The 13028-nt window shown below is 33.2% G+C and overlaps 1 protein-coding gene across 1 annotated transcript in view; it reads left to right on the top strand.

Moving 5' to 3' along the window:
* KIF18A (kinesin family member 18A) overlaps positions 1-13028 on the top strand; it is a 79670-nt gene that overhangs the window by 44052 nt on the left and 22590 nt on the right. The window contains exon 13 of the mRNA XM_019749169.2: positions 1184-1419. Within this exon, the coding sequence (XP_019604728.2) occupies positions 1184-1419 (236 nt within the window). The remainder of the gene's footprint in view (positions 1-1183; positions 1420-13028) is intronic.

The following is a 13028-nucleotide window of genomic DNA, read 5'->3' as shown; positions in this document are numbered from 1 at the left end:
CGCCTCTGCACAGCACCTGATTTGTATAGGTTCTCAATAAATAATTGTTTTTATTGACTTTCTGATTAATGACTTTTTCCTGTAGTTGTTACCTCCTTGGTTTAAATGGAGTACTCCCCACCCTTACCAGAAAGAAAAGAGTCACAGACTATTTATTTGTACTGCTATCTAAATATTTCAGACTCCTAGATAATACAGCAATTATTTTCCTTTTGTGTTAAAATTAATGCCTGTTCTTTTCCCACTGACCTATCCATATTTCAAACGGTCCTGTTCTCCTTGATCTTGTAAGTCAACTAGAACACCAGGAGCACATCGTTTCAATACCATCCATGTTCGATATCTTCCTTGACTTAAAAGTTAGGACCATTGATTGAGTATATAAATTTATAACTATTTAACTCTGGCCTATCTTCAGTGAACACTTACGTGGAGGTCTAATACATAAAAAGATACATTCAAGTACTGCTCCGATGACAGCAATAGGGAAGGTTTTGAATCAGAGCCAAGAATCCAGTGACCCATGGATTCCCCACACCCACCGGCCTTGTCCCCAACTTTTCTCCTTGGAACCCCTTGGAACGGCTTTGAAAGCCATTTGTTTAGCTCACAATGAGCTAACTGGAAAGAAAGTTGTTTTGTTCTTTTGTTGTTGTTATTTTTTAAATGTTACATACCTAAAATGAGTCTCATCAGTTGACAGAGTATTAATTTTTCATTTCAATCCATGGTATTTATTAATAATAGCTACAATATATTTGGTTTATAAATCACACTATGCTTTGCAAAAAGCTTTTGTATGTATTTAACTCATGTAGTTCTCAAAATAATCTATTATAAGTAGTGTCTGTCTAATTGATCCCTGCGTAACAGAGGATCAATAGCTTCTATATGATCTCGGATAAAGCACAACTAGGTTGTACTTTATCCGAGATCATATAGAAGATAAGGAAAGGTAGCTGAGACTATAGCCTGGTGCTTGTAATTCCCATCCAAGAGTCTTCCCACTTTGTACTTAATGTATTAAGAATATGTTGAGGTATTTGATTGAAATATTCTAAAAGGAAATCTATGCAGAGAATCATTTTAATGATCTGCTAATACTTAGGATGTTACATAAAACTATAATAATGTGTTTAAAATTTACTATTTGTCTCTTTATCTTGTCACTTTCTGTACATAGAGTATTGAATGCTTTACTTCCAACCCTAAGAAAACAGTATTGTGCATTAAAAGAAGCTGGCCTGTCAAATGCTGATTTTGAGTCGGACTTCAAAGAAATTGAACACTTAGTAGAGAGGAAAAAAGTGGTTGTTTGGGCTGATCAAACAATTGAACATACCAAACAAAACGATCTACCTCAAGTTTCTGTTCTTATGACCTTTCCACAACTTGCTCCAGTTCAGTCTGTTTCCTGTTGTAAGTACAGCTTTTATTTTATTAAGTAAATAATGACATTTCTAAAGGGTAGCCTCCTTTACATATCAATCTACAGCACAGTTTATTTTTTAATAGGTTAGGCTATTTTGTGTGAATTAATGGGGAGATTAGCTTCGGAATCATTTCAATAACCAAAGGTCTAAGAGCAATTATGCTTGATGTTCTAAGTAACTTTAGAAATAAAACCTTTAAGTTATGTTACCCATTTTTGATAGACTAATGTTTCTTCCATCTTTCTTTTAAATGTAACCTCCATTATGAACTAAAGATTTTAATTAAGAATATCAATACTTATATAATAAGCTCTTCTTAAGATCAACTAACTATAGAATTTACTGTTTTTCTGTTGGCAAATCATTTGATATCTCTCCTCATAAAAGTGCACGTGGAACATTTTAATTGCAAAACTAACATAAAATCTTGGTTAAAACAATTCTGACAATATAGAGGTACATATAGAAGTAGAATGCTCTCTTTGACTGTCCCCAGAACCCCAATCTGGTGTCCTATCTTAGAGATAAATGCCGTTAATAGTTTGGTCATCTTTGCAGAGAGAATTTGTGTTAGGTAATCCAACTCTTTAGCTTTTTGTTAGGTTTCGTGTGAATACTAGCACATTATATATACTGATCTACAACTACTTCTTTATTATGAACATTTTTAAGGTCCATACATAATGAATCTACCTTACTTCTTTTAACAGTTGTAAGAATCCAGAAAATAGATGTACCATAATTTACTTGACCACTGTTCTTTTGGTGAAGAGTGCATCACAGAGTATGCCTGTATGTTCGCATTTGTGCATGTATACCTGATTCCTAGAAACTGATTTGCTGAGTCAGAGGACAAAATTTTTTTTTAAAAAAGAAGTAATCTGTCAAATTCTCAAAAATTTTCCATTTTGTCTTTACCTTGACCCAAAATAATAACAGCAATACCAGACTAATGTATATTCTTTTTCAATTTGCAACTCTCTGATTACTACTGATGTTTTATCTTCTCTGATGTATCTTTTGCTCATTTGAATTGGTGGAGTTTCTGTTTTTTTTATTAGTTTGTTTGAGAGTTGGGGGTTGTTTGTTTGTTTGTTTGGAGTGCTTTAGAGATTTGCTTCTGGTTACAGCTCCCCTCCTGCTCTTCTCTCTGACCTCCAAACTTTTCGGTCTTTCTGGAAGTCTATATCTCCCCAAAGCCCTACTCTGCGTTCTTTGTTTCCAAGGCTTACCATACAATACCACAGTAAGTGTCAAGTAGTTGATCTGCTAATTATTGTTTATAGTTATCCCCAGCCTTTTTTTCTGAGATCACAGGTTGGGGAAAAGCAGTTCATATATATATACATACATATATATATAATAGCTAGGGTCCTGATTTTTCTCTTCTAGTTCTTACATTGATCTGATCCATCTGCTTTCCAACTTTCAGAAGTTACCCAGTTTCTCCTGTGTCACGTATTGCTTTTTTCCATCACGGATGTTATGTCAATAGATTTTAAGAGGGGATGAGGCAAATTTCTATAATTTATGTATTTGATTTTATTTATTTTAGTATTATCCTTTCCTGTCAGAACTGTCACTCAAATGTTTTGTTTTGTTTTTTAATTAAAGTTTATTGGAATGTGGTTTATAAAACTGAAAACAACAAAGGAACAAGACAAACGAATCAACAAAAACTCATAACTTTTTTGTTTCTTTCCTCTTGGATATTTGTTTTCTGTTTCATTGTATATTTTGTTTTATATTTCATTGTATCTGCTTGTTGCCCTTATTTTTATTTCCTTCTGCTTTCACTAGGTTTATGTTGCTGTTTTTGTTTCTAACTTATAAAGATGAATGTTTGTTCATTAATTTTTACCTTTTTTTTTCCCACTTTTTATAAGAGTTATTTGAGCCAAACTGATAACATATGCCAGGGAGCAAGATCTCAATTGCCCCAGAGAATAACAGTTTTGCAGCTTCTAGTTTTTCTAATTTATGCATTTATATCCATAGATTTATTTTTAGCACAGCTTTAAACACAGCTTTCACTTCATCCCACATATTTTGATACATAATATTTTTCATTATTATTTAGTTAAAATATTTTCTGATTTCTGTTATAATTTCTTCTTTGACGTATGTAGCATTTTATAATATCAAAAAGCTGTGGCAAATTCCATCCTATTTTTAGACTATTGATTTCTAGCTTAATGGAATTGTATTTGGAGAAAACAATTTGTATGTTTCTAATCCTTTGAAGTTTGGGAAGACTTGCTTTACACCCAGCCTGTAGTTAGGTAGTGTTAATTTCTCAAGTACGCTTTTAAAGAGTATATTTTTCAGACATTGGTTGCAATATTCTGTATAAGTCAGTTAGGTCACATTGTTTGTGTTCTTCAAATCTTTTTCTCACTGATTTTGTTTTAATTTATGTTCTATCATATGCTGAGAAGACCTGTTAAAAATTACCTCTATTACTGTTGATTTTTCTATTTTGTATCAGTTTTCTATTGCTGTCCTAACAAATTAACGCAAACATATTAACTTCAAATAACATTGATTTATCTCAGAATTCTGTAGGTCAGAAATCCAGCAGGATCAATTGGTTAATCTGTTTAGTGTTTCACAAGGCCAAAATTAAGGTGTCAGCCAGCTGAATCTCTTATTTGAAGGTTCTAGTGGAGAATGTGCTTCTAGGCTCATTCTGGTTGTTAGCAGAATTCAGTTCTTTGTGGCTGTAGGGCTGAGATCGGTGTTTTCATGTTGGCTGTTGGCCAAGGGTCATTCTAACTTTCTAGAGGTTACCCATATTCCCTGGCACATGGCCCTCTTCATCACTTTATCTCTTAGCCAACAAAGGCAGGTTAAATCATTCTCATGCTTTGAATCTCTCTGACCTTCTCTTCTGCTTCATATTTACTGCCTACTCGTACGGTTAGAGAAAGTTCTCTGCTTTAAGTGCTTATGTAATTAGATTGGGCCCACTGAATAATCTAGGATAATCTCCCTGTCTTAAAATTCCATAACCTCAGTTACATCTACAAAATTCCTTTTGCCACATAATGTCACATTCACAGATGCCAGGGGCTGAGGCATCCAGGGGGAGAGGTTTGTTGCTATCTTTTATTGAAATTACATTTTTACATTTGTATATTTCAGAATTCTTATGTCTTTTTATTATAAGATGCCCTTCTTTTAGTAGTTTTTCTTAACTTTAAGTTTACTTGGTCTATATTAATATAGCTACCTCACTTTTTTTTTGCCTAGTGTTTTTATGGTTTATCTTTTTTCCAATTCTTTCACATTAAGCCTTTTTATAATCTTATATTTATTTCAAACGTGTCTCTTATAAACACATAATTGGGTTTTGCCTTTTCGTTCCATTTATCAATCTGTATATTTTAGTTAATCTACTTCAATTTATTGACAGTTAGGTTTAAATCTACCATCTTGTGATTTGCCTCTAATTGTTCTGTTTATTCTAAATTCCTTTTCTTTTGAACTTTCCTTTGAAATAATGGAGTAATATTTAATATCCTATGTTTTCACGTCTATGAGCTTGGAATCTATACACTCCTTTTGTATTCTTCTAGTAGTTACCCTTTGGGTAATATGTATCCAAGTCTGTTTATCAAAGTAACTATTTTTTACTTCCACCCTCTTTTCAGACAGTGCTAGAAACTTATTTTTCTTTCATTGTTTTCACCCTTTCCTGACATATATATCATTGTTAGAATGTACTTTATTTTTCTGTATATTTTAAAACCATAGGATGTTATTTTTATTGTCTATACAGTCAGTGTTCACATTTACTTTTTTTGTTCTACATCTTTTCAGCACCTCTGCATCTTCATCCAGGACAATTTTTCTTTTATTTAAAGAACCTTTTGTATTTCCTTTACAGTGGGTCTACTGATGATGAATTTTCTTAATTTTTATGCATCTGAAAATGTATATATTTTACTTTACTTTCTTGAAGACTATTTTGCTGGGTATAGAATTTTAGTTTATTGGGCTTTTCTTTTAGCACTTAAAAAAAAAAAATCATTTTATTATCTTCTGGCTTTAGTTGTTGCTGTTGAAGTCAGCTTTCATTCTTAAGTGTTGTTGTCCCTTGAATGTAATCTGACTTCTGGCTTCCTAAAATATTTTCTCTTTGTATTTCTTTGGGTTTTCGTAGTTTTGCTATATTGTGCCTATGTAACTTTATTTCTACTTCCACTTGGGTTCACAGACCTTTCTGAATTTGTGTCTCAGTTATCTTTCATTAGTTTTCCTAAAGTTCTTAAACATTATATCTTCAAATATTATTCCTGCCACTTTTGCTCTCTCCTCTACTTTTGGGATTCCAATTTTATTGCATAGTAACTTCTCATTGTCTTATCCATGCCTTTTAATTTTCCCTGCTTTTCATTGTTTTTTCTCTCCCTGGAAATTTCTTTCACATATTCTGTAGTTTATTTTTTCAATCATGTCAAATGGTTCTTAAATCCATCAAGTTCTTAATTTCAGTTATAGCTCAGTTCTAGAGTTTCCATTTGATTCTTTTTTATAGTTTCCATTTCTTTGCAAAATTCTCACTACCAAATGGGTGTAATTATTTTAAGGTCTGTATCTGAGAAGTTCCAAGTCTGGAACCTGCTGGGCCTGTTTCTGTTATGTCTTTCTTCTGGTTTTCATTCATGTGGTTTCATTTCCTTAAATGCATGCTAGTTTTTATTTATCAGACATGTATTTGCAGAATTGTTTATAGAAATACTTTGAGGTTTCTTATAATAATGTCTTCCTTCAGGTGGATTTCCATTTGCTTCTTCTAGGCTCCTGATGGCAATTCAAAATTACTTCAGTCCAATTTTAGAGACTAAGATCATTTGAAACTGAACTGCTGCTTCTGCAAGGACATGCCAACCCTGATTTACTCTCTAGTGTTTAGCTGTTCATGGTCCCAACTCAAAGCAAGGGCGGTTTATGAACAACTCCTTTCAGTGGGCCCTGGATTCCAGTTCCAGCACCCCAGACCTCTAAGGCTCTCAACAATGTTGCTAAGCATTTCTACCACCTCCTTCAGCATCAGCAAACAACCCCAAGGGGGAAAATACCTGTAAACGTAGACATTCCCTTCCTGGCCTCCACCTACCTCCTAATACTTGCCTACAACTCTTCACAATCTTGTTAGCTTCCTGTGCCTTCAAAACATTTGTTTTTTATATTTTGTCCAGATTTTTTTAGTTGTCTTCAGTAGAGACATTGGTCTGAATTACCTGCGTCTCTATTATTAAGTTCCTTATGTTATATTTTACATTAAAATAACAGGGAAGTTGGATATATATATTTATAGAGAAAGAGTTTTTCTTTTCGTTAAGCATTATCAGTATTGGAACTGACCTAGTTGAGATCTTTGGGAAGAAAACTGAAGATTTTTTTCAGATTCTCTCATACCTTTTGGGCCTTGATTCTTTCCATATAATGTATTCAAGATGTTGGAGAGGAAATAAGGTTTTAACACCAAGATGGAGAAATACTGACCACCTGCTATATGATGCTCATTATTCCTTATTTAAAAATCCATATTTCACTTACATTGTAATTGAATAGCCTATACTTGTCAGCAGTAAAACAAAACATTTATTTGGCTCTTAGTTCCTTTTCATAGTATTTTCAAAAGGAAAGTCTATTAAATGTTGCATTATATAAATATGTTGTCTTTATTTTTTGAAAACGTAATAAAAGGTGAGTTTTGTTTTATTATGCTTCTTCTTAGTTTGTTGTTTTAACATTTTGTTCACATGATTTTATAGATTATTTTCTTAGTATATCTTGTCTATTCCCTGAATTACGTATTTTATATTCATTATTAATAGAGAATCAAAGATGAATAACAGCGAAGGAGTATAAACTGAGGCCACTAATAAATACTGATTTTTCTTGCTCTTAGAATATTGAAGTTCATTTTAAAAAGCATAAGCAGTAAAATTTACGTTTGCATTTCTGAAGACATGAAGCAATACCCAGATAGCACACATTGCAAAATTATACTATAAATGATAGTCTTAACAAATTTTAGAAGTAAAATTGAAGTGATTTAACTTAAGCAAAACATGAGTCAAATGGGTCTCATTCATCTTAAGCTTACACATGTATACTGACTTTTTCCTGTGCTCTTGTAAATAGGTAATGTCAAGTGGTTTTATTGTTAAATTTCAAAAATATTAAATGCTGTCGGATATGAATTTTTTTCTGGTGTTTTAGGGACCTTTAAAGAGTGTTTACTAGCTCCACTAAATTCTCTGTATTTAAAACACACACTGTGTTTTTGAAAGTCTGATGGGCTTAACCATAATCAATTTACTCTATTAGGCATTTAGGTTGTTTAATAAATTTTTATTATTATAAATAATATTGCATTAAGCAAATACATATATTTATCCTGGTGATCATGTCTGATTATTCCCATAATGAATTCCTAGAAGTGGACTTTCTGGACTTTTTGTATATTGGCAGTCTATATTGCCAAGGAATTCCTCCTACCCTATCTGATTATACCAACGTTAACGCCCATCAACAGTATAGGAAAATGAGCTATTTTCTCCTTTTAGCCTCACCAGCTTTTGGTAGTAAAATACTTTCCATTTTTAATTTTTTAGAAAATCATTTTTAAACACACATAGAAGTCCAAAGAATACTATAATGAGCCCCATGTACTCATCACTTAACTTTTTTAAGAATTATTCCATGACTAGTCTTGAGAACCCATCTGCTTTCTTTGCTCCATCTACATGTACACTGGATTTATTCTGAAGGAAATCTCAGGTAGTATGTCATTTCTTCCACATGCATCTTAGTGTCTTAAAAGAAAACACGATGCCTTCTTCATACCTAATATCATCAAATATCTAATCAGTATTCAGATTCCCTCATTGTCTCATAAATGATTTCTTTGTTTACAGTTTTTTCACATCAGTACCCAAAGAATGCCCATACTTTGTCATTGGTTGATGTATCTTATTAAATTTTTAAACTTTTGGATTCTCTCTCCCTATTTTGTCTTTACTGATTACTTACTGATTCTTTGCCAGTTTAATTGTTATAAATATTATCTTTTCATGTTTCCTTTGTTTACTAATATATAATATAGTTCCATTTTTTTCATCTATTTAAGAATCTATTTTCTTTTCCATGAATGACCTAAACCATCATTTGAACATTTTTCTGGCGTAGTCATCTTTTGTAAAAATTGTTACTTATTTACAAGAGGTTATGGTACGGATATTTATTCATTCATTCAGTGATATTTACTTAGCTTTTACTATGTGCCAGTCTGTAATGACAAGCGGGGAAAAGAAAAAGGAGCACGCTCTAGAGAGGGACTAATTAATTTATTTAGCAGTATCTAATCAATTTATTTAGCAATATGCAATAGCAAAAGACAAAGCCTATTAAAACAATGTGCTAATGATAGAAAGTAAAGGTGGTTAAGACTAAACTATATATAGATAACAATGTTATGCTAAAGGAGTATATATGTATATATATATATATATATATATATATATGTTTAAGACATACCCATATATGTTTATTATTGATAAAAAATTACTTGGCTAAATATACAAATAACATCAATAAGGAGTATTTAAGTGCAGTAATAAACTCTGTAGGATAACAACTATTACAGTAGGTGCCAAAAGCTTACCAATCTATGGGGAAACAACAGTGGAAAGGTCAGGAATCAAAACCTAGCCAGGTCCGTGGCTGGAAAACTGAGGCATCTCCTGATGCTGCAAGCTGCATACAAGTTTCCAAAATGCTACCAAGTTCCCAAGAATGTTGCTGCTGTTGCCGTGGTTGTCATTATTGTTGTTGTTTCTGGAAGTTAGGGCATCTCCTGATGTTATAAGTTGCAAGCTGCATACAAGTTTCTAAAAAGCTAACCAGTTCTCAAGAAGGCTAACCATGGGGAACAACCCTGGTTAGATCGGAAATCAGCCAGACCTCACCAGGTCAGCAGCTGGAAGTCACGGAGTCTCCTGGTGGTGTAAGCTGCATGTTGTATACAAGTTTCCAAAATGTTAAAATGATGAAGAATCACCAATGACAAAAGACAAAAATTACACTGCCAATTGAGGTCTGACATATATTTTCTCAGATGTACCCTAGAGCCAAGCTCCTTGTTCCTGCCTCCCCCTCAGGGAATGAAGGGCCAGTTCTGGGAGGGTCTGGCAGTTACTGTGATAAAAATTTTGTTTATCCGGCTGAAGGGCTAGCTCACTTGGCCAAATGATGCCTACTGTTCTCGCCTGGGACCATCGGCCCAAGGCCTTCTAAAGCCTGGCAACATGCCTTAGTTACTTAGTTACTTTATAACTTAGTTACTTTTCTACCTCATCTGCTGATGTTGGCAAAATAGACACACAAAAAAACAAAAAAAAAAAACACCTCAGAGTTAGTCTGGGACAAACCTCACATACAGTCTTCCACATGTGAGGGAACAAAAAGCTACACAGTACCTCACGTACAGTCTCTCACATGAGGGAACCCCACATGCAGTCTCTCATGTGGGGGAACAAAAAGCTAACAGACAAAAGATAACAGCCAATGAAGGCAAATTTTCTCAACATCTTCCCTACACAGGCACTTATCTAATGCTAAGGATACACCAAAGTAAAGAAACAATCTTCCTCATGGAGCTTACATTCTAGTGCAGGGGGAAAGACAATAAATATAATAAGTAAATTGAACAGACTCTTAGAAGGTGGTGCATGCTATGGAAAAAGAAAGAAACAGTTTAGGAGTGGGATTGGGGAGAGATTGCTACTTTAAACAGCATGGTCAGGGAGGGCCTCACTGATAAAATTTGGATGAGTTCACATTGTTAGCCATGTGAACATCTGGGAGAAGAGTCATTTGTTTTCAGGTAGAAAGACCAAGCAGTGCAAAATCTCTAACACAGGTGTTTGCTTTGCATATTCAAGGAATGGTAAGAAGGACATGTAACTGCTGATGTAAAGGTGAAAAGAGAAGGAAAGTAGATAGTGATGAGATCATGGAGATAAAGGGAAGGAAGGCAGATCTCTTAGAACCTTGTAGGTCATTATAAGGATGTAGGCTTTTACTCTGAACACAACAAGGGACCATGGCATGATCGGAGCAGAAAAGTAATATCTCAGTCATGTCTTAAAAACATTCTTCTGGCTACTGTGTTGAAAATAGACTGTAGCATGGCAAGGGTAGTAAAAGGAGCCCATTTCAATAACCCAATTAAAAAATGGTGGTGTCTCAGACCAGGATTGGTAGCAGTGGGAGTTCGTGAGAAGTGGTCAGATTCTAATATATTTCGAAGATAGAGCCAACATGATTTCCTAACAAATTGGATTTGGGATGTGAGAGAAAGAAAGGTCAAGGATGACTCTTAATATTCTTCAAGAGTATTGAAAGAATCGAGTCATCTTAAAAGAGATGGGGAAGACTTCAGGTGAAACAGGTTTCTGGGGTGGGGGTGGTAGAAGATGAGGTGTTCAATTTGAGCCATTTTAATTTGTCTAAGGTGCATCCAAGTGGAGACATCATGTAAGTAGTTGGATATAAGAATCTGGAGTTCAGAGGAGAAGTCTAAATTGAAATATAAATTTGAGAGTTGTTAACATTTAGATGATATTTCAAGCCATAGGACTGGGTGAGATCATCAAGAGATACTAACTCTTTCCTGTAAGATGCATATTACAAAGGTACTTTCAAGTTTATCATTTACTCTTTTTTTGAGATGTCTTGTTTAATACTGAAATTTTAAAACTTCTGGAACAAAATAGCTTCTCTCTCTCTCTCTCTCTCTCTCTCTCTCTGCTTTTGGGATCATTCCTTGGAAAGCCTTTCATCTTTAAGTTTTAAAATTTTCACTTCCATTTTCTCCTAATTTATTTTAATGTAAGATAACAACAGGCAAGAATCTAAATTTTTTCAAAAGAGCCTGTCATTCTCGTATCATATATTGACAATTCATCCTTATGGCACCCTTGTTTTGCATAGAGTAAGTAGTCATATAGAATTCTGTTTATTGGATTTCTATCCTATTACTTTACTTTTTTCTCTATCCTTGAGCTAGTTGTCATTTTAATAACTGATGATTTATAATTTTTTATCTATAGCAATGCTGGTCCCCCTTTGTTAGTCTTCTTTTTTTTTTTAAATGTTCTTAGTTGTTCCTGACTAAAAAAATCAATCTTACAATATTTTTTTCCAAATCTGAGGAAATAAAACATTTTTAAAATTTATAAATTTTTGTCTTCATATTTTTACATATCAAATCTTCTCTTTCTAGAGTAGTTTGTCTCTCAATATTCATTATCTTCTTGTATGTTCCTCAGCAAAGTTTTAAATTTTCCTCACAATGTCTTATACACTTGTTATTAAAGATATCCTTAGGTATAATATTTTGTATGTTTATTATATGGACTTTTTATTTTTCTTATATTAATAAGCCTATAGTACTTCTAATTTAAGAAGAAACTAACTTTTTAAATTTTGTTAATTTTAATACTTTACCAATGTGAGTACTTGATTTTCGGATAGATGTTTGACTTGAAATCTTTGCCTCCAAACTACTTGTCTGTTGACTTGAAGTAAAACATGCACCTATTTTGGGTCTGGAAAACAGAAAGTGCACTGAGTGCCATGCAGGATGGGGGTGCTGGCAGGAAAGCTTATTTATGGAACTGATAAAATTTCTGACATTAAATGAAAAGTCAAGATTTCCTCATTATCCATCTGGAAACTCACATTTGGTAATATTTCTGTCTCTAACCTTTTCTTTTCCTAAATTTTGCACCCCATGTCAGTGGTTTTATCTTAAAGTACAATAAAAGATACTAGTACAACTATAGTGTAGATATTCTGATTGAATATAGAGTTCTAGTATAAGTTTCAGTTTCCCCTAAAATTACTTGAATACAAGGAAATGTCGTTTAAAAAATAGGAAATCTCTATAATAATTTCTAATATGAAGCTGCAAAAATGTATATCAACTAAACCTTCCATATATTTTTCCATTTGGCAACAAAATTTAATCATTACCAATAAACAGAAGTCATGCTTGTAGCCTAAATACATTTCATTTAGCCTTTAGTCTTGTACACAAGTCTGTGTTCAGTTATTCGTCTGTAACTGCACATGTTACTGTAAATTTAAAAAGTTCTGTGCATGTCTTTTTTCCCCCTATTAAATAAGTTTGAGTACGAGGAAAACAAGCCTGAGAGGGAAATATGGTATCTCCTATTTGCCACAGAGACAAGTATCAGAAAGTTATGGTTGATTTATTCCTCAGAGTGCTGAATTCATTTAAAGGACTATGACAATTCTGAATACATGGGAAAATATATTCTGTCTTTGTAGTATTTTAAATAACTGATATTATCTGAATAGACATTAATATTATAATAACCACAATAGTGTCTTATGAGTGTATTATAAAATGTGTATTAGTTTGGTTAATTCAATAGTAGTACCTTAAGGTTACATGCCTTTAAGTAGTTAAAATCCATTCACCTGTATCATTTGCAACTATGAATTCCATGAGTCAAAGCTGTTAAAAAGAATCCAGATTTATGATTAGTAAAG

The sequence above is a fragment of the Rhinolophus sinicus genome, linkage group LG06 (assembly GCF_036562045.2).
Source record: "Rhinolophus sinicus isolate RSC01 linkage group LG06, ASM3656204v1, whole genome shotgun sequence".
Lineage (NCBI taxonomy): Eukaryota > Metazoa > Chordata > Mammalia > Chiroptera > Rhinolophidae > Rhinolophus > Rhinolophus sinicus.
The sequence above is the reverse complement of the archived record's forward strand: the minus strand, read 5'-3'. Positions and strand labels throughout refer to the sequence as shown.